At 37.8% G+C, this 23942-nt stretch overlaps 1 protein-coding gene across 1 annotated transcript; it reads right to left on the bottom strand.

Moving 5' to 3' along the window:
* Positions 1-16652: 16652 nt before the first annotated feature.
* LOC121505004 lies at positions 16653-19811 on the bottom strand. Its single transcript, XM_041780118.1, has 5 exons — positions 19718-19811; positions 17714-17836; positions 17484-17581; positions 17207-17377; positions 16653-17108 (listed from the first exon to the last, which is right to left on the bottom strand). Exons 1-5 carry the CDS (start codon positions 19809-19811, stop codon positions 16653-16655), a joined length of 942 nt encoding a protein of 313 aa, XP_041636052.1.
* Between the last annotated feature and the right edge of the window lie 4131 nt (positions 19812-23942).

The following is a 23942-nucleotide window of genomic DNA, read 5'->3' as shown; positions in this document are numbered from 1 at the left end:
AGTGCCTTCCTGCTTCAAATGCTCCACCATCATCCTGCTCCCTAAGAAGCCCTCTGACATAGCATTTCAGTAAATGACTACAGGCCTGTTGCCCTGACATCTGTGGTTATGAAATCCTTCGAGAGGCTGGTGTTGGGCCACCTGAAGGACATCACAGGACCCCTGCATGATCCTCTGCTGTTTGCCTGTCGGGTGAACATTACCTTCTATACTTCTTATATGTGATTATTTGAAAGTTACACCGCACCTTTGTGAGCCTGACATCATCTCTGTTGGTATGATTGTTGTTTTCCTAAATCATTGCCTTCCACTGGGTGTCAACTGTTGACAAAGATAAAGCCTACAGGAATTCACCGTGCTTCTTTTTCCCGTCCTCAACAGTAACGGGACTTTCTGTAAAAATTCTTTATTGTAGCCAAGTGTTAACAGGCATCAAGTCAAAGCAGACTGACTACATTTTCTAAGTGGGTGAATCAACTGATACAGAAACAAGGTTTGCATTTAGCTGTTGGTATTACTTAGCCATGTTTTGTTTTTATTTCCTGATAAGAAGTTAATCTAATTTATAGAAGTGTTGCCATAAATGGCAACAAAAAGAAAGTCTTAAAAAGGCCAGTTCTTGAGGGGAGCTAATAATATTGACCCTGGTCATTTTTGCCTTTTCTGAAAAAGTTGTTATTGTATGTTACATCATTTTTTTTCAAACTGTAATGCATTTAAATGTATTTTTGAACCATAATTTCCAGATTTATGAGCAATTTTTTTTACAATGGTTAAATTAAATTCATTTTGCAGCGCTGAACTATACCATATGGACATTTCTGAGGGAGGAGCAGGGCCCCCCGGTATTTTTTTTCACTCTTCTCTCAGTCTATTGACCAATTCATTTAGTTGCTTTTGATTCAATAATGACACTAATTAGTATGAAATAAAAAATACACTAATGAGACGGCTCAGGAAGTTCAACCTACCCCAGGAGCTGCTGATCATTTTCTACACCACCATAATCCAGTCTGTTCTCTGCACGTCCATCACCATCTGGTTAGATCTGCCACCACACAGGACAAGAACATAGTGCAATGGATGATCGGGTCTACAGAGTGTATTATCTGGACCAACCTACCCCCTATCCATGACTTATACTGGTCCTGGGTCAAGAACTGGGCAAGTAGCATCACTCTGTACACCAAACCCCACGGTCACTTTGGGGGCCAACCAAAAGTCCTTTTTCATAGTGTCCCCAAACTCCTCCCACATCTGGGTATTTGCTTCACAACAGCCACACCCAAAGCCTTCCAAACCATCCTGCACCTGTCGGCTGCTTCCACAGACCCCTGGGCAAACCAAGTCCAAAAGGCCTCCTTCTTCAGTCTGATATTACTATCAATGATAATGATAATGTATTACATGAAACCTATGGTGAAAGAAATGGACAGAAATAAAGTCCAATGATATTGACTATAAAGCAAATTTAAGGCACACATTTTTAGTGATTAATTTGATCAAAAATAAAGTACCCAGAGTGCATAAAATGACATCGAAATAGAGATTTTAATAAATAAGAATATCCTGGGGGGAAAACCCCCAGGCCTCATGAGCTCTTGGCTATACCTTAATTGGCCCAGTGACTTCCTCATACATGTTATAGTTATCTGATATTATCTTCACTGAAATCCTCTTTTAACATCTCCTTGTGCATCATATAGAAAAAAAATCTAAATAAAAATCCACCGCTAATATTAGTGAGTAAACTTACTGGATTTTCTCAAAGATGAAGTGCTGAAGATGGGGCACCATGTGGAATCTCGCCTCGGGCGCCAAAATGACTAGAGCCGGCCCTGCTCGTAGTTACAGCTGGGAACTTAAGCTTGCCTGACTAGTTTTAGAGTAGAGTAGAGGACGACACAGCTTCCACTCGAAGTTGAGAGCTTGATTTTAAGCTGTCTGTGAGTATTTTCCCTCCTCTTCTTTTTGTTCACGACTAAAGCATTAGATAGTCCTACTGGGTTAAAACACTCCCAAAAGCTAATTTTGTTTAAGCTAATTTTTGTAATTTGTGTTTTTTCCCCCTGCATTTAATATTTTCACTCTGATTTGTTTATGTTAAATTGGTGAATATGTATTAGTGTATTTCTGTGAACAGTAAAATAATACAGATTTTCTCCCGATAATCGACGCGTTTCCGTTAGAATAATGTGCACAAGCGCAAGGTAAAATATGATGCTCGAATTACCAGAACACCCTACACGCAACACTGTCTGAACTGTTGAGAGGTCTCTGCCTACTGTAATATTTTAATAAGTCATCGGTAAACGCTCACTTTGGGTTTGCTCTACACTACCATTGTTCTGTCTCGTACTTTATAAACAGTATTAGCTTACTAAAGGAATCAGCCTATATGTAGGCTACTCTGGGTTCTCTTTTTGTGACTCAAGCTAGTTCCGGTCGTAGGGGGTAGCTATGAACAAACAACTTTTGTTGAGATTAGAGCAGACTCAAAAAAGTATTAACGTCACTGCTTTATTTCTTTTTTTAACATTTTGTTTCGCACATCAGATTTTCTCTGCGGGCTTCTAGTCCAGCTGAAGAGTCAATATGAGCCATGAATAAGTGGAGTGATAGCGACCCCTACTGGACAAGACTGCGTCCTGTGAGGACTTAGCTGTGTCTGTAAATTAAGGTAAGGGTGTTTATTTAACTCACTGAGGGAAACTGTTTTTTATTAAGCTAACAGGCACCAGAGATGGTTGTGGATTGTGTGACTTAAAACATATTTGAAAAAGGAGCTTCAACATGTGTTTAGGGTTGGCTTTGTAACACTGACCAAATTAAAAGTGGTGGAATAAATTTTCCTGTTTTCAGTGGAAAAATAAGGATAATGGACACCAGGAAACGATTCTTAGAAGTGTTAGAACCAGCACAGAAGAAACAGAAAGGTAAGAGAATATGGACAGGAAGCTTCTTGTGCGTTTCAAATAAAGAGCAAAATTTGCCTTAAATGGCAAATATCCTTCACAAAGTTTCTGAATCACAGTAATTTAGTACTGTCACCTGGGATGGTGGATACATTTCAAGTGGGGCCCATGCCATCCTTAGCATCTAGAACCATTTACAACTCTTTAGAAAATATTATTTATTAAATCAAGTACGATTCATAGTCCATTAGTTGAACTTAATGCTCCTGTGACTTTTTAAACTCATTGTTGAACATACTGAAATTAACACTGATGCATTTTTATGACTTCAAACAGGGATGGGAAATTTTGGTTACTAAGAGGGCCACATTAACTTTATAGTCAATGCCAAAGGGCCAAACAGTTACAGAGTGTTGGAGATTTATAATTTCTAATTCAATGGAAGGAAGAATATGTTGCCTTCATGATTAATACACCAACATTTATGTTTTTAAACAAATAAAAATGTACCTTTAATTAGACGAACACAGATTTAAATCAATTTCAAGCTGCTTTTTCAATGCAGTGATAGTTGTTCATTTTTTAATACGTATATTTGGTGATGCATACAAGGAAGTTATATGGAAACACTTCCAGCCAACTAGATGTACTAAAAAAGACAAAAAAGAGAGCACAAAATTAAAAAAAAAAAAAATTGAAGAAATAAATAATGATAAAAAAATAAACTGATAAAGAAAAATAAAATTCAAACAAAAATTAAAAAAAAAATAATAAAAATAACGATGAAATGGAAAATAAAAGAAATTAAGAAGAAGTCATTGAATGATTTTTATTTTTTATTTAGTCATATACTAAAATAGTAAAATGTTGAATTAAAAAACGAAAAATTAAATGAATAAAAATAAGATACAAATATTCAAATATAATGATGTAAATTAAATAAGAATATAATGTCAAGAGGAAGTAATTTGATAAATTTCTATTTTTTAATCAAGTCAAAACACTAAAAATACTATACTAAACATGTTTAACAAATAAATTATTATGAATAAAAATAAAATAAAACCCTTCAAAAGGAATAAAAAATGTATAAAGAAAATATGTTTCAAATGTTGTAAAGTAAATAAAAAATGTAAGAAAATTATTAGAAATACGTAATTTTTTAAAAATTAAAATTAAAAATAAAATAAAAATATTCTAATAAAAATTTAGAAATACAAGAAATTGAAAATGAGTTTCAAATTGTTTTCATAAAATCAAAAATTGAAAAGAATATATTGAAGATAAATAATAAATGAATAAAAATAAATTTAAAAAATCAATCAAGATGAATTAAAACAAGTTTCAAAATGTTTTAAGAAAATAGACAAACTAAATAAAAGAACAAGCCATGTACCAGTTGTTAATTATTTTATTGTTTTCTTGCTTTTATGGTTGATTTTGTCCTTTTTTCTTAAAGTTCATAATCTATTGGTATTTAAAATATTTTCTGCATTCTTGTTAAATATATTTAAACCCATCTAACTATCTATCTAGTTAATTATCAATCTAACATGTGTATTAAATACATACCCTTTCAATGTTATGTTCATTTAAAAAAAAAATAAAAATAAAAATACATACATATATATATATATATATATATATATATATATATATATATATCAGAGAAGATGGGACTGCTTCATTTTTTCCCAAAGATGAATTCTTTTGTTGGTGTTTTGAATCTAAATTTGTATTAAAGATTGCTTGAAAATAGTGCATTTAACTACCTGATGAGTAAAGACTTACTGTGAAAGGATACCCCAGGACCCTCCTGTGTCAACCCCAAAAAAGGCAAAATAATTCGCTGTTGACATAAAAGTACTGCGTGAAATTGCAGTTTCCCCACGACCTCTGCCCTCCTGTCTTAATCTGCTTAATTTAAACCAGTCACATCAGCTGGGAAATGGTAGATCAGTAAGTCCACTGGTTTTTAATGATACTGCTTGAGTTTTACAGGTAAAATACACGATTTACCTTGAGAAAACATACTTTTGATGTACTATATCATGCTGTAATGAGATTCGATCAGATTGGATTTATATCCTAAAATATATTTAGAGATTGTGTCTATTAAATCTTTGCAATTATAGGAAAAAAAAACCAAAATGAGCTATTTCAATGCCCATAGATATTAAATATTTGTAGTTGTTTTTTTCTTTTTTAGGGTCTTGGTTGATTAAGTTGTATATACATGTAGGAGAAGAACAGATTTTTTAACAGGTGGAGCCTCAAGACAAAGAAAATGTGCATTTTTAAATGAAATAGCAATCAAGGATTTACTGAAATATTTGTAATTGAAATGATGGTTAATACTGATGACTGTAATCCTTTCCTTGAAGTGAATCAGCCGTTGAAACGCCATCATGGTCTGTATAATCAGGGAGCCACGTGTTACCTCAACAGTGTGCTGCAGGTTCTTTTCATGACAACTGAGATCCACGACAGGTTTGACACCAATCATGTATTTACTGTAAGAAGAGGCTGTTAGGTGAGCACTTTAATAAAGCACTTTATGTAAGTTCAGCCACTAGATGGTGCTGTTGTTTCATGAGATAATTTGGGGAAAAGCATTTTATTTTGTCTGTTAATTATAAAACCATATTTTTACGTCAAATGAGAGACTATTTTAGACGTATTTTCTCTAATAAGAAGCTGTTTTCATATTTATTCTTAAGCTCTTGATTTATCCTGTTTTCTTGGTGTAACAATCCTGGTTTTCTCATGAAAAGGTGGTAACTGAGGAAAGTTATTATTTTTCTTTTTTTTTTTGAGATCATGGGAAATTAATTTACACATAAATTGTGTTTTATTAAAAAATAAAGACATAGATAAGTTGATTTCTTGGGAAAACAACCAAGTTTTACTTCTCATATGAGATAAACATTGTGAAGTAAAATGGCTTCCGTATTTTTTCAGGTATTTAGATGTTTAAACTCAATAAGCTTAGTCTTTTTGTTATGGAAACCCATTTTGTTAGTGTGATAAAGCAGTGCTCTTCTGTAGCAGTTATTTACTAATCAAACACAAGTATAGAAAAATTCAAAATAACACATTTTAAATAATTAGACATTAAAAATCACCACTAATATCCTGTCCTTCTAAAGGTTGGAGCCAAAACTGCGAGTCACTGATAAAGAGCTGCAAAAACTCTTTGAAAAACTGAAAGAAGGAACATGTGGGACAGCAAACATCACCACTTGTTTGGGGATTAAGAACGGTAAATTTACCATCGAGTTACAGAAATATTAGTGAGAGAGTGGATGGAAAGACGCTTTGGTATGTGAAGTTTGATTTCATATTTAATTTTCAGTTCATCAACAACGTGATGCTGCTGAGTGCCTGGAGATGATTTTACTCAAGATCAGCCATTGGGCCTCTCAGGTGAGCGTGTAACAAATTAAAAATCAAATTCTTTATTATGGGGTGAAAATAGCCAGGACAAAGACATGTCATTGTCTAACATCATTATTTTCCCCAACAGTCTTGTAAATGACAATTTGAGCGTGTTTTGTAAAAGTAACTGATATTTCTATCTGAAGGTCTTTAAAGGAGAGCTGAAGAACACAATAATCTGCTCCAAAGGCCACATCATCATTGAAGAGCCTGATCCATTCCTGACTCTTCCTCTTTCACTGAAAGATGCTAATGGTGATACAACCTACAATGTGGTGAGCAGCCAAAGTTCAGAGTCATGGTTTGGTGTTTTAGCATCCACTGTACCAGACCTTTTTATAAAATGTTCTGTGGGTTTGTCATTATTATTTGAGTGAATATGTGTAAATCTAATTCTATCAACTTTGAAGCAGAGCCTCATAAGAGTAACCTTGCAAAGCAGATGGATATGCCTGTTTCCGTGTTTCTCACTGATGTGTGAAACAAACCCATCTGGCGTACCAGGTTATCATGAGAGTGCACAGGGAAGACTTATGGGTCTGCTTCAGGGTCAAAGCTGTAGTAACATAACGCAGAGACAAATGCCTCATGGCCTATGATGTAGCTGATGGCATACCAGCTCTAGAGAAAATCCAATGTGGCAAACTGAGACATTTTAGCTTTTCATGATATATATTCGCTCATTTTGAATTTTGTGGCAGCAACACATCTCTAAAAAGCAGAGACAGTGCCATGTGTACCATTGTGTAGCATCTGCCCTTCTGACAACCGTCTGGAAATGTCTGGGAAGTGAGGAGACCCGTTGCAAGGGTTTTGGGAGGGAGTTGTCCCATTCTTGTCGGATGCAGGATTCTAGCTGCCCAGCAGTCCTTGATCTTCTTTGCCAGACTTTTCATTTTATGATGAGCCTAATTTTTGTCTGTTGGTGAAAGGTCTGGACTGCAGGCCCCTCAGTTCAGCACCCTCTACTGTGAAGCCATGATGTTGTGATGGATGTTTAGAATTGTCTTGCTGAATAATGCAAGACCTTCCCTGAAAGAGATTTCTGGATGGGAGCATATATTGCTCTGAAACCATTCTAGACTTTCAGCATCGATAGTGTCTTTCCAGATGTGTAAGCTGCCCTCACCATAGGCACTAATGCAACCCCACACCATCATAAATACAGGCTTTGAACTGTGCACTGCTAACAAGCTGGATGGTCCCTCTCCTCTTCAGTGTGTAGCACACAATGCCTATAGTTTGAAAAGAAAAGGGTTTATCTGACCACAGAACAGTTTTCCATTTTGCCTTGGTGTATTTTAAATGAGCTTTGGCTCATGAGGGCTTTTTTCGTTGCATGACACAGTTTTAACTTGCCTTTGTTGATGTCACAGCAAAGTTTGTTGACAGATAATGGTTTCTGGAAGAGTTCCTGAGCCCATGCAGTAATTTCCAGTACAGAATAATACCTGTTGTTAATGCACTGCTGCCTTAGGGGCCTAAAGATCATAAGCATCCAATATAGACCTTCAGCCTTGTCCCTTGCACACAGAGATTCCTCTAGATTCATGAACTGGAGGATGGTGGGATGTTCCAAGCCTTAACAATTTAAATTGAGGATCATTATTCTGATTTTTTCCCACAATTTTTAAATGCATTTTTTTCACAAAATGGTGAACGTTTTCTATCTTTGAGGGGCTTTGCCTCTTCGAAAATGCTCCTTTTATACCCAGCCATTATCACTGACTTGTTGCCAGTTAATCTAATTAGTTGTAAATTGCTCCTCCAAATTTCTTTCATTAGTACCACTTACTTTTCCAGCTTTTTGTTGCCCTGTCCCTTCTTTTTTGAGATGTGTTTCTTCCATCATTTTCAAAATGAGATAATGTTTTTAAAGGGTTTAATATCTCACTTTCAACATCTGATATGTTGTTTTGTTTTATTGTGAATAATATATGGGTTTATGAGATTCTGTTTTCATTTACATTTTACACAGTACCCCATTTTTGTTGGAAATGGGGTTGTAAACAATGTTAAAACACCCAAAATCCAGTGACTATAAGCCTGAAAAACATTTACATAAAGTGTGATGTCAAAGGGGGATGTGATTATGGTCAGTGATGTGAGAACCTGTTTTTCCTGTTTTTTTCCAGGAAAGTGGCATTGAAGACATTCTCCAGACTAAATCACTCAGCGGAGACAACGCAGTGTACTGTGAGATATGTGACCAGATTACAGACGCCACCAGTGTGAGTTCATTAAAACCTACAATATTATAATCAAGTTTTAGCAAGGCTCGACAAAACTGTTGTTTTGGTTTCCATGATTTTTAATACAGTTTGGTTTTGTTGCGTTTTTTTTTCAGAAGTGTCAGATGGTTGGGTTACCTCGTGTTCTTGTTTTACTCCTAAAGAGATTTGACAGGAATGACAACAAGTCATACTTCAAAACAGACTGCTGTGTGGAGATGCCGTGTACATTTCAGAGAAAGGCAAGAATTAGTTTATTAGATAGTTTTCCTTATGTTTGCTTAGATATTTTATCTTGCACTAATAGTGATCTTCTTCTCTGTAGAACAAAATGTACAAACTTTACGGGATTGTGAATCACATGGGCGGACTAAGAGGAGGACATTACACAGCCACCATTCTGTCCGAAGAGGACAATACCTGGTATGAGTTTAATGACGATCGGGTCAGAAAGGTGAGGATAAAACTCCTTATCCATAATTTCACAAAGATCGTGTGGAAGATTGATAGCATGTAAAACACCTTAACTAAAGTAAAAAAAAAAAAAAAGTAGAACTCTCAGTAGGGACCAGATAAATGCAGTAAAAAGACAATTAGCACGCGCCAAAACCAGAGTTGCTGCACTTAAGTAAACCTTCAGTGAATGCTTCAAAACCACCAGAATCATTTGGCTGTGCTACTACAAATGGCATGATGTTTTTGTATGAAGGCTTGTATTATTCAAGTATTTTGAAATTATGATCTCATTTTAAATGGGTCTATAGCACCCTCCAAATGTAGGTATTTTTGAATAGTGCCGTGTGAATTTGCTTGAACTTCTGGTGACTTGGCTGGGTAAATAAAATTAACCTATCACAGTGATTTTGTGACTGTAAATTGTTCTCTGTTTGTCTAGAAAGGATACTCTAACCAGCCTCAAAATATTATGAAAGAGACAGAGAGAATGCCGGTGTTTTCTTTAATACTTTAACTATTCCCTTTAACCAGTAGCCTATAACTTGAAGTCTTGATCATAATAATGTGCCCAAATTGGCAATATATACATCTATCCATCCACACTCTATTAAAGTGTTACACATGTACAGTATAGATACAGTCTATGTTCATAATGTACAAAAAAACCATCAAATACTAGGTTTTTTTGTTTGTTTGTTTGTTTTTTTGCATATTTCAGGTTGAAGAACAACCGTTTGCCAACTCTGTGACCCACAAGTATGTTCACAGAAATCTATTGTTTGACATATTTGACAAAACAACTTAAAGGGGACATATTTTACCCTTTTAAGACAAGTTTAAGCCTAATGGTTGGACTGCAAAATTGTGCCAAACAAAGAGGAAAAATAAAGAGCCTCAAAATTTTCTAAAAACTTAGCACTAAAAGTAAGGATATTTGTGTTTGGAAGATTATTTCTTCATTTTAATAATGCTTCTTATACTGTTAGAAAGCCTTTTTATTTCCCTATTAAATGGCACTACATTTGTAAGGAACATGCATTTGTGGGATGAGCAGCAGAGCTGAGTATTTGGGTGGAAAATTTGCCTACACAACCCACATTTGTTACTCTGGCATGAACAGCACGCTCAAGCTGATCCCACAAGTGTTCAACGGGGTTGAGGTCAGGACTGCTGGCAGGCCATCCCATCCTCTACACCAGTGGTTCTCAATCTTTTTTCAGTCATGTACCCCCTGTGAAATATTTTTCCAGCCAAGTACCCCCTAAAAAGCGCAAAGCTTTATGGCCAAAAAGAAAGACATTTAACAGCGCTGTGACAGCTGTCTGATTTATCAAACTTTAAAATTACAAATGTTTTTTCAAACATTCTAAATGTTAAAAATGCATGACTAAATTCATGGCACATCTTCTCATAACTAAATGTGGGAATTCAAATTAATGTAGTGAAAACAGAGACTGGAAAGGCATAAATCCATTTAAACCATTTTTAGGTGCTCTGCCTTAAACTCTACATGGCAGCACTTGCATCCAATTGGACCTGAAGCACTTGATGGCACTTACTGACGTTGTTTCTTCTTGTCTAGATCGTTGCTTGTGTTGTTCTTGCTCTCGAATGTATGTCGCTTTGGAGAAAAGCGTCTGTTAAATGACATTGTAACATTGTAACCCAGAAGTGTGCAAAATGCTGCTCCGCTGCAGTGGTTGCTCTGGAACAATTTGGAAATAAAAACAGAGAGCTAGAAAGAACTAAAAACCTGTAAAAAATTAACTAATTATAAAAAAGACAGCTTAGTGCTCCTTTTTGAGATCATAATAAAGATCTCTTCTCAAACCGAAATCATGAACTTAGTTATAGATCAGCATTTCTTCACAAAAAATAAATCATAAACCTTTTTATGAATGGAGAGATTATGAATACAGTGATCGACTGGCATGTGCCAGCGTGGGTCAAACCATTCTGCCATGGGGAAGACTCTGGGGTTTTGGGGTGATTAAATTAAATAATTTACAAAATATGAACTCCACTTCATAAACTTAAGGTCCTTACACTCCAGACGCAAATTTTTCGTGCAAATTATTCACACAAAATACGTACTTTTCGAACCTGTTGCGACTCAATGCAAGCTTCCACACCTGCAACATTATTTCGCAGCGCGAAATTGCTGCGGATATTTTTCAAAGTTTTGCTCCGACGAGCGCACATGGTGGTGGTGCCAATTTTAAAGGCAGACGGAGGAACAAAAAAACGTTCTCCTCTCCAACACCACCTGATGTTTGTCCTCTTCTCATATCTGTCTGTAGTCAGTGCTTGTGTTTTTGCCTCATGTAGCCTGGTAGAGAGGGAGACAGGCAGCAGACAGCCTCAGTGCATATGAGTGCAAATGCGCTACTCACACAACTGGAGCTGTTTCCAAGCTAACAGGACTTTAGGGAAATAATTACCAACACAGTCTCCTCTGACCTCAGAAATATGACTTATAAATGCTCCGAATCAACCAGCTTGCTGAAATTACTCCTCTGAGCAGTCTGGAACACAAACAGGTGAGCCAATCTGTGCGCTGTAGGTGAGTTAACTCCTCTCACAGCGAGCCTCAGCTGTGTGCTTATTACTATTATTGATCATATATGACATAGAATGAATGAAAAGTCAGTCCCTCCTCTTACAAACTTGGCTGGCATAGTAAATGAAACAGTGAAACAAGACGGCACTGACCTCCTTGCTGTGCGTAAAAGTGCCGTGTTATGCATGGAGTGAAGGGCGTGGAGGGAGAAACCTTTTATCTTCCGCTTCAGTAAATATCACTGTTTATCAGAGGACAGAGAAAACACACCACGGACGCTCACAGCACGAATGTGATTTTAGGATGTACGTTATTTACTCGCAACATTGTGTTGCTCCGGACATGCATAGAAAGGCGCTATTTTTCTGAAATAGCTGGAATATATTTTAAAATCTCACGTACCCCCTAGCGTGCCTTCACATACCCCCAGGGGTACGCGTACCCCCATTTGAGAACCACTGCTCTACACTCTTAAATTCTGGAGGTAGTCTCTGATAAACCTCGCTCTGTGGGGGTGAGCGTTGTCATCTTGGAGGATAGAGTTGGGTCCCAGACTTGACTGTCACTGGTTGCAGAATTTCCTCTTCATGTCACCCTGCATTGAGATTGCCTCCAGTGATGACAAGCCTTGATTTTCCAGTGAGGAAAATCACACTGCCTCCATCAAAAGATGGTTCTCTATTGGTGCAGCAATCAGCAAAGCGATCTCCGTGTCTTCTCTAAACTAAAGAAAAAAGGCAGGCAAAATCTGGTCTCATGGCTGAACATCAGCACCTGATTGTCAGAACCCAGGGGTACCAGAAGCTCAAAACAAGAGTCAGTGGCAACATCAGAATAAGCTCTTTAGCATTGGCAGAGAAGAACTGGTACATTTTCATGGGTGCAATCCACACACTCAGCTCTGCTGCTCATCCTACAAATTCATGTTCATTACAAATGTGGCACCATTTAAAAGTTAAATAAACAGATTTTCCAACAGTATAAGATTTATTGCCGAGAAGCATTGTGAGAAAACAGAAATTATCTATCAAACACAAATGTTCTTACTTTATGTGCTAAGTTTATATCTCTTCTTTTGAACACTTACATATTTTTTCTTGAGCTCAAAATGAACAAAAAGTTGTTAAATTTGCTCAGAGGACGGTGAACTGAAAGTGGAACTTGAGTGCAACTTTTTTCAACAACTGCTTTAAAGGCCAAAATTCACATAATCACAAAGGTCTTCTTACTTTTATGTGCTCAACTTTGTATTTCATGTAAATAATCACTTAAAATAACTGTTTGACAGGTCCCGCACTGCATATCTACTCATGTACAGAGGTAAGAAACAGAGAATATTACTGTAACCATAAAAAGTGCAGATATTTAATCAGTATGTGTCTTTCATCCTCTGCTTTACAGCCTTAGAGGGTTTCAGAAAGGAGGTGGAAAAACCAAAGGTCAAGAATGACGGGGACCCAGTGGAACATCAAAGAAAAGGTGGAGGAATTGATCATCAGGATGGAGAAATACCCACAAAACAAAAACCACAGCCCCAAGGAGAGAGGATTGGCAAAATGAAGCAACAGGCTCATGGCCATCAGATACACGAAGAGAAGCAGAGGGAAGAAGAGTTTCTCTTGCATCAAAGTCACAAGATAAACAAGGGAGTACAACACAGCAAATCAGGAGCGGGTAAGTCCGAGACAGGTACTTTTTCCATACAACCAAGTTAAAGTTTATTTTAGAGGAAATTAACTTGCCCCCACTTTCCTTCTAGACTGCAAGAGTTCAACCAACACCCTGAAGAAACCGCTCATCATCACTCTGATCGCTGGTGGTTGTTTGTCTGTTGTGATTCTTATTGTTATTCTAATACTACTGCTCTGATTTTTATTAAGTGGAGAGAATTGATCTCAGTGTTAAAGATTGCTTCAGAGATATCAACAAGAACCATTTTACTGATGTGAAAATGAAAATAAGTGTAAATATGGGATGACTGGTTTCATTTCTTTTTTCAAATTTACACTTAGTTGAAAGCAAATCTGATTCTAAAGGGTTAAAGCACAATTATAGGACTATTTATCCTTTTTAATATAGAATGAAAAATTGAAGCTTCCTTTATAATATTACCTAATAAATACATTGATTTTTAAAGCCGGATGTTAATTTGCTTGTGACGAAAAGAAATCTTCTAATAAATGTTTATAAAAATCCCTTGAGGCCTTGGAAAATTCTTTCATCTTTTATTAAAACAAATATGAAAGCAGTTTTGTTGGTGATGGGGCCAACAACAGTGATGTCAACCCAATCCTTGTTCGTGGTTTTGGATCAAACACATACAGATGTTGAGTTTAACTGAAGTGGAAACAAAGATAGAGGACCCAGCATACAGCCCTGTGGGATGCCATGCTCACATTTAAGGAGGTTCCAGTCTTTTTACAACAAATGCATCACCCAACACAAATGACTTTAAAGGGATTCAAAGTAATTGAGATATCCCATACAACTGTGGACTTGATTTTGGAACATGGCTAGAGATAATGCTACAAGGTAAAAGTTCTGTTACTTCCAGTGGATGGGGTTTTAAGGTATTGATGTTTGGGCCTGTTGGTATTGACTGAAACATTTAAATCTTTATCTAAGACAATGTTTTATGCCATTGATAGTGTAGTAGACCAACAAAGAATATTGCCTTTTGGTTGCTTTGATGGCATCTTAGAATAGGCAAGTCATCAGATGCCTGTTAACCAACATGATCTGGCATTATTTCTATGCTTTTTTAGTTATTTCTATTTTTTGCTTTGAAAGATAGAAGCTGAGTTTTCCAAATCAAGACTAGTATTGTTTAGTTTAGTTTATTTTACTTTCCCCAGGCACCTTTTGAAGAGCTCTGTAGATTTTAACTGCAGGAACCAGGACCTAAATTTAGCTCTGGGGTAAAAACAAAAAATCTACCCTGAAAAGTCCCTGGGTAGTACCATGCAAAGACCCAGGAATTACAGGGGTGGGGCTGCACTGCCAAATGCCTCTGATTGGTAACTAGGTCAATAACTCTGCCAACAGCTATCAAGTGACCATCTAGAGCAGTGATTATCAACTGGTGGCCCGAGGGCCACATCCGGCCCAAGAGATTCTTCAATTCAGAAAATGTGAGGCGAAAGATGTTACAGTATTTAAGGTATCAGCGTATGTATAAGCTAAAATGTCTAACAAGAGCTTTTAAATATTTTAATTTATTTGTTTTCCAGGTTTTGTTTCTATGTTTAATGTTTAATTCCTGTTTATTGATAGCAAAGCTAGCATGAGTCAAATTCCTTGTGTTAGCATACTTGGTCATTAAACCTGATTCTGATTGAGCAAACCTCAAAACAACAAAGATATTTTTTCCATCCTTTTTCCTCACCACTTATCCCGTTTAGGGTCGTGGGGGGCTGGATCCTATCCCATCTGTCATTTGGTGAGAGGCGGAGTACACCATAGACTGGTCGGCAGTCAATCGCACTGCTGACATATAGAGACAAACAACCGGGCATGCTGACTCTCACACCTACGGGCAATTTAGAGTCAGCAAAATATTATCTTTTTTTTTTTTTAAAGATTTTTATTTTTGGTATTTTTATGCCTTTATTGACAGAGGAGGACAGCAGACAGAATTGGAAACAGGGATGAGAGAGCTGGGGAGAGAAATGTGGGAAAGTGACACGGGCCGGATTCGAACCTGGCCGACCCTGCACACGGGGCATGCCTTAAACCACTAGGCCACCCGCGCCTCAGCTAAATATTATTTTATAGCTAAATTCAGCTAAATATCACAATCAACCCCTGGTGGCTGGCTGCAGTGAAGGTGATAGGGACTGATCTCAGTTACACGGTTACAAATAACATACATTGTTGAGTAAAATAAAAACCATTCAAACAAGAATATGTGAATTAGACCAAAATGTTTGTTACCAGTTTATTTGACTGTCCCGCCCCCACAGTGTCTGTCAAGGACAAAGCTGGCCCTTGAGCAAATGTAGTCATTGATCCCTGATCTAGAGTAGAAGAATTCTAATCAGAGACAAAGGTATGCATTTATCTCTGGTCCAGGTCCATTGTAAAACTGCAGAAGCTTTCCACAGGGGAGACGAAAAGGCTTCAACAACCTTAACCAAGTCCAAGTGGCTCCATTTGGATCAAGCTTTGTGCAACATAAATAAACATAAATATGTGGCAAAAAGACAATAATGTGCTTTTATTTTGAAGGAAATGTCTCAATCTTTTTTTCTTGTTGAAACTTTTGTTCCATCTCAAGGCCAAAGTACCCAATTTTTTAATTCAAAACAATTGGATATGAGATATAAGAAGTTGGTGATGGGTCCTGACACTAAACTAGATGAAAACCACTGACCATAGATAGTTGAGCACCTACACAGACCAAGTTACAAACATAAAAAAAAAAGGTTTAATTCACCAAAAAATGTTACTTAAATTCAAATGACAAATACTGTTTCTGAAAACAAACAAAAAACTCAGACAATCACATTTAGTCTGTTACATAATAGACCCCCGGCACTGAGGTCTTGATAATCTAATACCAGATGATCATGTTGAATTACTCTTTATGAAACCTGGCTGCATCAGGATGCCTGATTCTCTTAGTCTTCCCAAGACTTTAGGCCCTGGTGGAAATGCAGACTTTAGTTCTTGGAGGAAAAATGTCCTGGTGCTTTTGGTCAAAACCAACTTATGATTTTGCATTATGGGTATAATTCTGATACTGAACACTAGGGGGAGTCTGTGTTTGTGCTTGGCATAAGGTCAGGGATCCAGGTGATTGGGGCCAAGTGAGTGAAGCAAACACTATTTTTGGCCGTGGCAGCATGCCAGCATTAATTGGCTCTTGTTTTCCTTTTTTTTTTTCCTTTTCTTTTTTGTTGAAAGATGTTGGACTTTTTGGTCACACTTCTATGACTTAATACAAAAATATGCATTTTTCTTTAATCTAAGAATGTTCTGCTGAACCTGAATATTTTACATACATACTGTTTTTGTTGTCTGATAAAAACTATCCATGGCTGACATGTCTCCTCATTTCCTGTGCCACACAGGCATGGAGGTCTGTCTAGCAGCCACACCACTGGGACAGATTTCATATGGTGAGCTTGTTTTAATACACACACGCTTTAGTTTCAAGCAGACAAAACAGAACTTAACATGGCAGCGAGGACAGTCGATGTTTTTGCAGTAGGCTTGATTGTGTTCCACCATCATGCCACATGTGGGACAGGCTCGCACTGATGGGCAGTCAGTGACCCCCTTCACATCAGGCAGACTGATGCTCCTACATGTCTGCAGAAGCTGCAGGTCCCTGTTTATGCAGCCATCGTTGTCACAGTGGTCAGATCGTGGGCCTGAGCCTTTCCACTTTCTAAGACACTGCCAGCAAAAGTCGTAGGTCTTCTTCAGATCGGCTGTACAGATGGTGCAGCGCACACACAGGTTGGAGAGATCTTTCCTCTCCACATTTGTTCTGCAACTTGGGCACTAATAAGAATAAAAACAGCACTCTCAATATTGGGAAATGAGTTTAGGTAAAAATGGGAATTAATCAAGTTTAATGTCAGAAACAATAGACTGCTTACTGGCTTGATGTCACAGTAATCTGCAGCAGCCAGGCGAGCCACCGTCGATTCAAAGTACTCCATCTCCTCTGGAGACAAATCTGCCAGTCTGCGGACCTCCTTGTATGACCACCGTTTATTGCACTGTTTAGTACCTTCTACCAATGCAGGGCATCTGAATTTGTATTTCCCCTTCAAATAACAAAGAGAAGAACCAGTTCAGAAACAAAGATGACAGACAAACATAAACTGCTTTAGAAAGCAGCCGATTAATTGTAAATGACATGAAAATGTTAACCTGCTTGAGCAGGCTGATGCACCACTGTGTAAGAGAATCAGGACTGACAGCATGACCACAGGACATCTCTGCTCTGAGGCCTGAGTCGTCTTCTGAGGCTAAGGGAACATAAAAATACCTTCATTAGTTTGTTTTGTTGTCAATTGTCAATGAGTTGTCAGGTATTGTGGAACAGCAAATAAAACAATGAATTATTCCTGTTTGCTAAACAAAAAAAAAGTTAATCTTACAGACTGGATCCAAGTCGTCCCGCCTTTGGACAAACTTTAGGGTGGTATCCAGCGGGTCGTATTTCTTCTCTTCCAGTTCCTGGAGTGTAGTGTTTGATCTACTCAATGTGGAAACATCTGACCCTATCAAAAATAAAAGCCAGAATTAACACTTCATCTGAACTAACAGACAAAAGGTGAGAGGTGTAGGCCTTAACATAGGCTAGCTGAGTTAAAGTGGTATTTTTTAAAACTAAGCTATTGATATTGTACAATAAAGGCTGAAAGTCAGTATAAATTCAGTTTTATGGGGGAGCTGGCCTACGAGGCTGCTTGATATTTGAGTCTCTGTTGATGCCTAAGACAGGTTGACAGGTTCTGCTGAAGCAGAAGCCTACTATTGTTGCAGTGGAAGCAAGCAAGCTAGCAGTGAGCTTTGGCTCGACACTTGTTTGTTTTTAGCTCATTACTTTTACACAGATTTTGCCCATTTAAAGTAAGTCATTAACTTCTGCACTCTCTATATTAATGAAGGCCTAATAATAGTGTGTCTAGTACATTTATTCAAATTACTATAATTGAGTAGTACATTTTAAAGCAAGTACTTTTACCTCTACATAAGTCAATTTTAACAAAAAAAAACTACACTTATACTTGAGTACAATAGACGTGTACTTTTTCCACCTCTGTCGACTACACATTAGCATAATGATTCCACATCACATCCCTAAACAGTTGCAAAACTGTAGTGTTGATGTCTCAGTGTTAAACAACATCAGTGTAATTTTACCTCCATTTTGAGGGGAACGGTCTTCAGTGTTGGAGTTATCTGACAGTGTTGATCCACCGACACATTTGCACCATGAGTGAAGTTATCCACAGAGTTAGAGTTAGGGCCTGTTCATTTAGATGTTCATAATAAACGCAATTAAGTGCTTATTCTTTATCAGTATGCTTTCCCTTGCTATGAGGTTGACTCTCCGCTTTGTTCATTCCAGAGGAGACCCACCTTGCCACAAAATTTCAATAGGTACTGCAGCTCTGTCATATTGTAAAATATATAATGCTTTAAAAAGTGTAGATTAACTAAGTAAGGTGTGGACCAGAAAATACATCACTATTGTACGCAAGCTAAAGTACAGTTATTTGGACTAATTAAAGTCATTAACTAAAGTTGTTAGATATTTAACAATATGACAGAGCTGCAGTAACTATGGAAAATCTGTGATATGGTGGGTCACCTCTGGCAAGAACAAAGCAGAGACATGGCAAGGAAATGCATACTGATGAAGAGTACGCATTAAGGATCACCAAAAGTCCCAGGTGAGAACTCTAACTCAGTGGATAACTTCACTCATGGTGCAAATGTGTCAAAAATCAAACACAACAATCCCCCAGAAGCATAATCAAGAGAGCCCAAGCAGCTATCAGTGTACAACAGGCAACATTAAGATACTAATATATAAATAAACACTCTGCCCAAGGGCATGATGGGTTAGATTTAAACTCACACTGGGCAGAGCTCAGATCAACTGATTCTTTACAGAGTTAAACTAACATGGATCAACACTGATAACTGACACTGAAGACCATTTCTCTCAGATTGGAGTTAAAATTACACTTTAGGAGTTAAAATCAACTGAAATGTTTAATCCGGAGATATCAACATTCCAGTTTTGCTGTGTACAGCAGCTGTTTTGTGATGTGATGTATAATTACAGCCTTAAAATGTGCCAACAGCTGCGTTCCCCTCATGAGCCATCGGGAGCTTGATGAAGGTAGTGTAGCAGTGAAAGACGTCTCTAGCCGGCTCTCTTTGGCTCAGAGAGATGGTCAGAAAGCTAGCTTAAAGGAAGGCTTTGCCTGCACCCCTGTTGATATGGTCACCAAGTTGTTACATAGCCGGCAATATGACCCCTATGTGACCTCCTACCTCAATAAATAGACTAAGTATTCACACGATCCGTGTTATTGCTATCACCACATTGGTAAAATCTATGTTGATTTGGGGATTCTCTTACTTACAATATATGTCATCTTCTTCATCGGTGAATGGTGTGTCAGATGGGTCATACAGCTCCTCCTCTTGCCCAGCTCTCAAAGAGTCTTGCCAGTTCATTGGTTCAGCAATAAAGTTTTGGTTGGTTTTCAATTTTTTCTGTAGCTCATTATAAAGTTCATACCTACAAATTGTCAAATTTCTGTCCAGTGGTTTAGCAGGATCACATTCCTCAGCTGTCTTCAGTTCTGGTACACCATAAAATATTGAATTAGTCAATCTTCTCCTCACTTTGCCTTGTTTAGGCTTATGTGGCATAACATTCAAACTCTGTGCAACTCTCTCTTCAGGTTCCCAATAGTTGCTTGATAAATCAGAATCGTAAAGTTCCACTGTTCTTCTTCTTGGACCAGTAGCAAAGTGGTTTCTCCATACTGGTGGAGCAGGAGATCTCTTTGGTGATGATGAATTGTTGCCCATCTTCAGCTGCAGAGGATCCAGCGGTCTACTGACACTACTTTAACTTTGATTGTCACTGCTTTTATAATCCAGACAGTTAACCAGAATAAACCAAACTTTACGTGACCTGTATTCCTAGTCATCACATCATCAACCTGTAAAGTCCCTCATTGGAGCCAAATGTGTCTGATCCGATCAAGCAGAGCGTCAGTAGCAAGTCAAAGCCGACTGACCACATTCTCTCAAAGGGTGGATCATCATAAGGCATCTTACAAGAACAAGGATGGTAATTACTGTAAGTAGCTTTTGATTTAGCCATGATTTATTTCTGACAGCTAAAGCTAAATTTGAAGTAAACTTGTGCCCATCAGAAAGCATGTCAAATGAGCATGTTGACTGTGCAAATGGATGGGAAGCAAACAGCCAGCCCTTTTCCAGGGTTGTCAGGTGGGAACCTATTCACCGTATTTGTGTCCACTTAGTCCCACGACCCTTCCAAAGGACTAAACAGTGATCTCCAGTGTCCAGAAGCCATCCCCTTCCATGCTAGCTCACTGCCCGCCATGTCAAAACAGAGACATTCTCTATCTTACCTACCCTACCACATGGCCCAAACAGTCCTACCATCTTCAACAGACCCAGGCTTCATATATGCAAGCTCCAGGTAGCGACACTGCTGGTACTATCTAATCTACCCCTAACACGAGTCAGGACTGCGACTAAAATGACACATCAAACTGCAAAAAGAGCACAAGACAAAGTAGAAAGACAGGGAAAAGTGTGACAACAGCAAGCTTAGCAAGAAGGCAGGGGAGGCAGAGCTTGGATGTCCTGACTGGACTTAAGGCTCTACCTCCCACTACTCCCGTTTTTCATGAGGAAAAAGAGAGAAAAGACAACATGAAAGAGATTACTAGATAAGAGTAGAGAAAAGTAAACTGTCCTTTGCCAACCCTGTCCCTGCACTCCCAGCTCTGCTAATCTTGCTATAAACTCCCTTCATCCCACTGCTACTGGACAGACTCTAACTTTCCATCATTCTTAGCTTCTGCTCCCAAAGCTGCATATCTGTTTTTTTTTCATACGTTTTCTCCACTGAATCTTCTCAGGGAATTGTCAGCTCTATAAAGTAAACAACCAACAGACATTACATGATATTAAGCTCTAAATTGGGAGTGGGGCTTACATAGCTCTGTTAGCTGCATAAGCTACATAGACATTTAGCTATGTTAGTTTTAGCTATGTTTGCTAAAGCTCACGTTGCTAAATCTCACGTTGCTAAAGCTCACGTTGCTGAAGCTCATGTTACTAAAGCTCATAATCCTAAAGCTCATGCTGCTAAAGCTCATGCTGCTAAAGCTCATATTGGTAAAGCTCATGTTGCTAAAGCTCATGCTGCTAAAACTCATGTTGCTAAAGCTCGTGTTGCTAAAGCTCATAATCCTAAAGCTCATGCTGCTAAAGCTCATGCTGCTAAAGCTCATGTTGCTAAAGCTCATAATCCTAAAGCTCATGTTGCTAAAGCTCATGCTGCTAAAGCTCATGTTGGTAAAGCTAATGTTGCTAAAGCTCATGCTGCTAAAGCTCGTGTTGCTAAAGCTCATGCTGCTAAAGCTCATGTTGCTAAAGCTCATGTTGCTAAAGCTCATAATCCTAAAGCTCATGCTGCTAAAGCTCATGTTGGTAAAGCTCATGTTGGTAAAGCTCATGCTGCTAAAGCTCATGTTGGTAAAGCTAATGTTGCTAAAGCTCATGCTGCTAAAGCTCGTGTTGCTAAAGCTCATGCTGCTAAAGCTCATGTTGCTAAAGCTCATGTTGCTAAAGCTCATGTTGCTAAAGCTCGTGTTGCTAAAGCTCATGCTGCTAAAGCTCATGTTGCTAAAGCTCATGTTGCTAAAGCTCGTGTTGCTAAAGCTCGTGTTGCCAAAGCCAACTTAGCTACATTGGCTTACGTAGTAACTTTAACTATGTAGCTAGCATAGCTATGTTAGCTTTAGCTAAAGCTAACAAAGCTTAAGTGAGCCACCTTTTGGGTCTCTACATAAATAACCCCTCAACAGACCTCTGACCTATTTCTTAGTTTTATTTATGAAATGTTTCCTCATCTGTAATGTTAATATTGTAGTTATTTCATGACTGTAACTGCCAGATTTTGTTGATGAATACAGGTGAATTTAAAAAGAAAAAAAGAAAAGCTTAAACTGGTTTCTTAAGGCCTTGGTAAAACAGTACAGTACTCTCAAACCTCTTTGAGAAAATATAATTTATCATCATTAACACGCTAAAGTATGCTAAACAAAGCTCTCATCACACTAGGTGTGTCAACAACAAAGTTTGTTACAGGAATTACTGGCTCTTACAAGAAGATGACTAAGCAATTCCCTGGATTAAATTTAGTGCTTAACAAGGAAACAGAGGGGTTTTCTGTATCAAACCCTGCCCACATCTCACCTACCCATCCAAACAGACCACCCAGTGCCCAGACTGTAGATTCTATCAAGATGAAAGCATGAAGAAATACTCATACTTTACAACGCTAGCTACATCAAACTTAATCATTTAGTGTGCTCTTCAAACAAAATAGCAACAAATGAATACAGAATGTTAAATTATCACTATAAACAAAGTGAAAAGCTCAAACATTTCAATATAAGGGTGTGAAGACAGATCCCTGTGGTTCACCAAAAAATACATGCTATTTAAACATTCATTCATTCAAAACTCAAGTTTTCGAATCCAAGCAAACCTAGAAAACAAAAGTAACAAACCTAGATAACAAAAGAAAATCAACTTGAGAAAGTACCTGCAACTAAAAGTTGGTATGCAACATTCTGCAGACAGACTGGGGGAGGGGTTTGTTTTAGACAAAGAGAAAGTAAGATTCAAAGAAAGGATTTTGCCACACCTCTGATGGTGGCTTGGTATAAAACCTGGCATTAAAAAAAATACAGAAGTACTCTACATTCTACATTATTTTTTTGTATTATTTTGGCATGTTGTCCTCCGTATGATATGAAGGGACAGGACAAATACTACACTTATTGCCAAAAAGAGCCTCAGGTAACCAATAACTAAAGCAATTTTTTAAAAGTAGATTCTGTGGGGATAACATTGCTCATCACTTGAACAGAATCCTCAAAGGCATGACTACCCTTGGCTGGGGCTACATAATTGTACACACGTGGTTTGTACCAGCCCTTAGTCTTTGGAGACATTTTGTACCATCATTTCAATAAGGTTTGATAACTAGAAATAAGGTCTAAACTAGCCTTTAAAAAGGGTCATTGACCTCAGCAGGCAAACCTGTCATGTCAATAAAAAACAAATGGCAAGATTTTTAAATATCTCTATGTTATTACTAAATTCTATTTTTTATAATGTGCACCCCAATTCTAAAAAAGTTGTGAGACTGTTGAATGTCAAAATCAGAATAAAGAGTACTGACTTGCTGAAATAAACAAGACATTGCCTGGTTGGAAGCATATGTTGCTCAAAAACCTGTATTTCTGCCTCCTATCAATAATGCCCTCAAAGATGTGCAAGTTACCCATGCCATGGGCACTAAAACACTCCGATACTGTCACAGATGCTGGTTGTGAACTTTGCATTGATAAACGGGATGGTCCTTTTTCTATTTAGTCTGAAGGACTTGACTGATATTACTTCAGTAATTCAACTAACCAACCAACCTACGTATACCTACCTACCTATCTCAACATTGGACATGTACAGAGCCTGGCCTAATTTAACAGAAGTCCAGCTGATTGGTACTATTGTTATTGAAAAGAACAA

This window comes from Cheilinus undulatus, linkage group 22 (genome assembly GCF_018320785.1).
Source record: "Cheilinus undulatus linkage group 22, ASM1832078v1, whole genome shotgun sequence".
NCBI lineage: Eukaryota > Metazoa > Chordata > Actinopteri > Labriformes > Labridae > Cheilinus > Cheilinus undulatus.
This window is presented reverse-complemented; position numbering and strand designations above follow the sequence as displayed.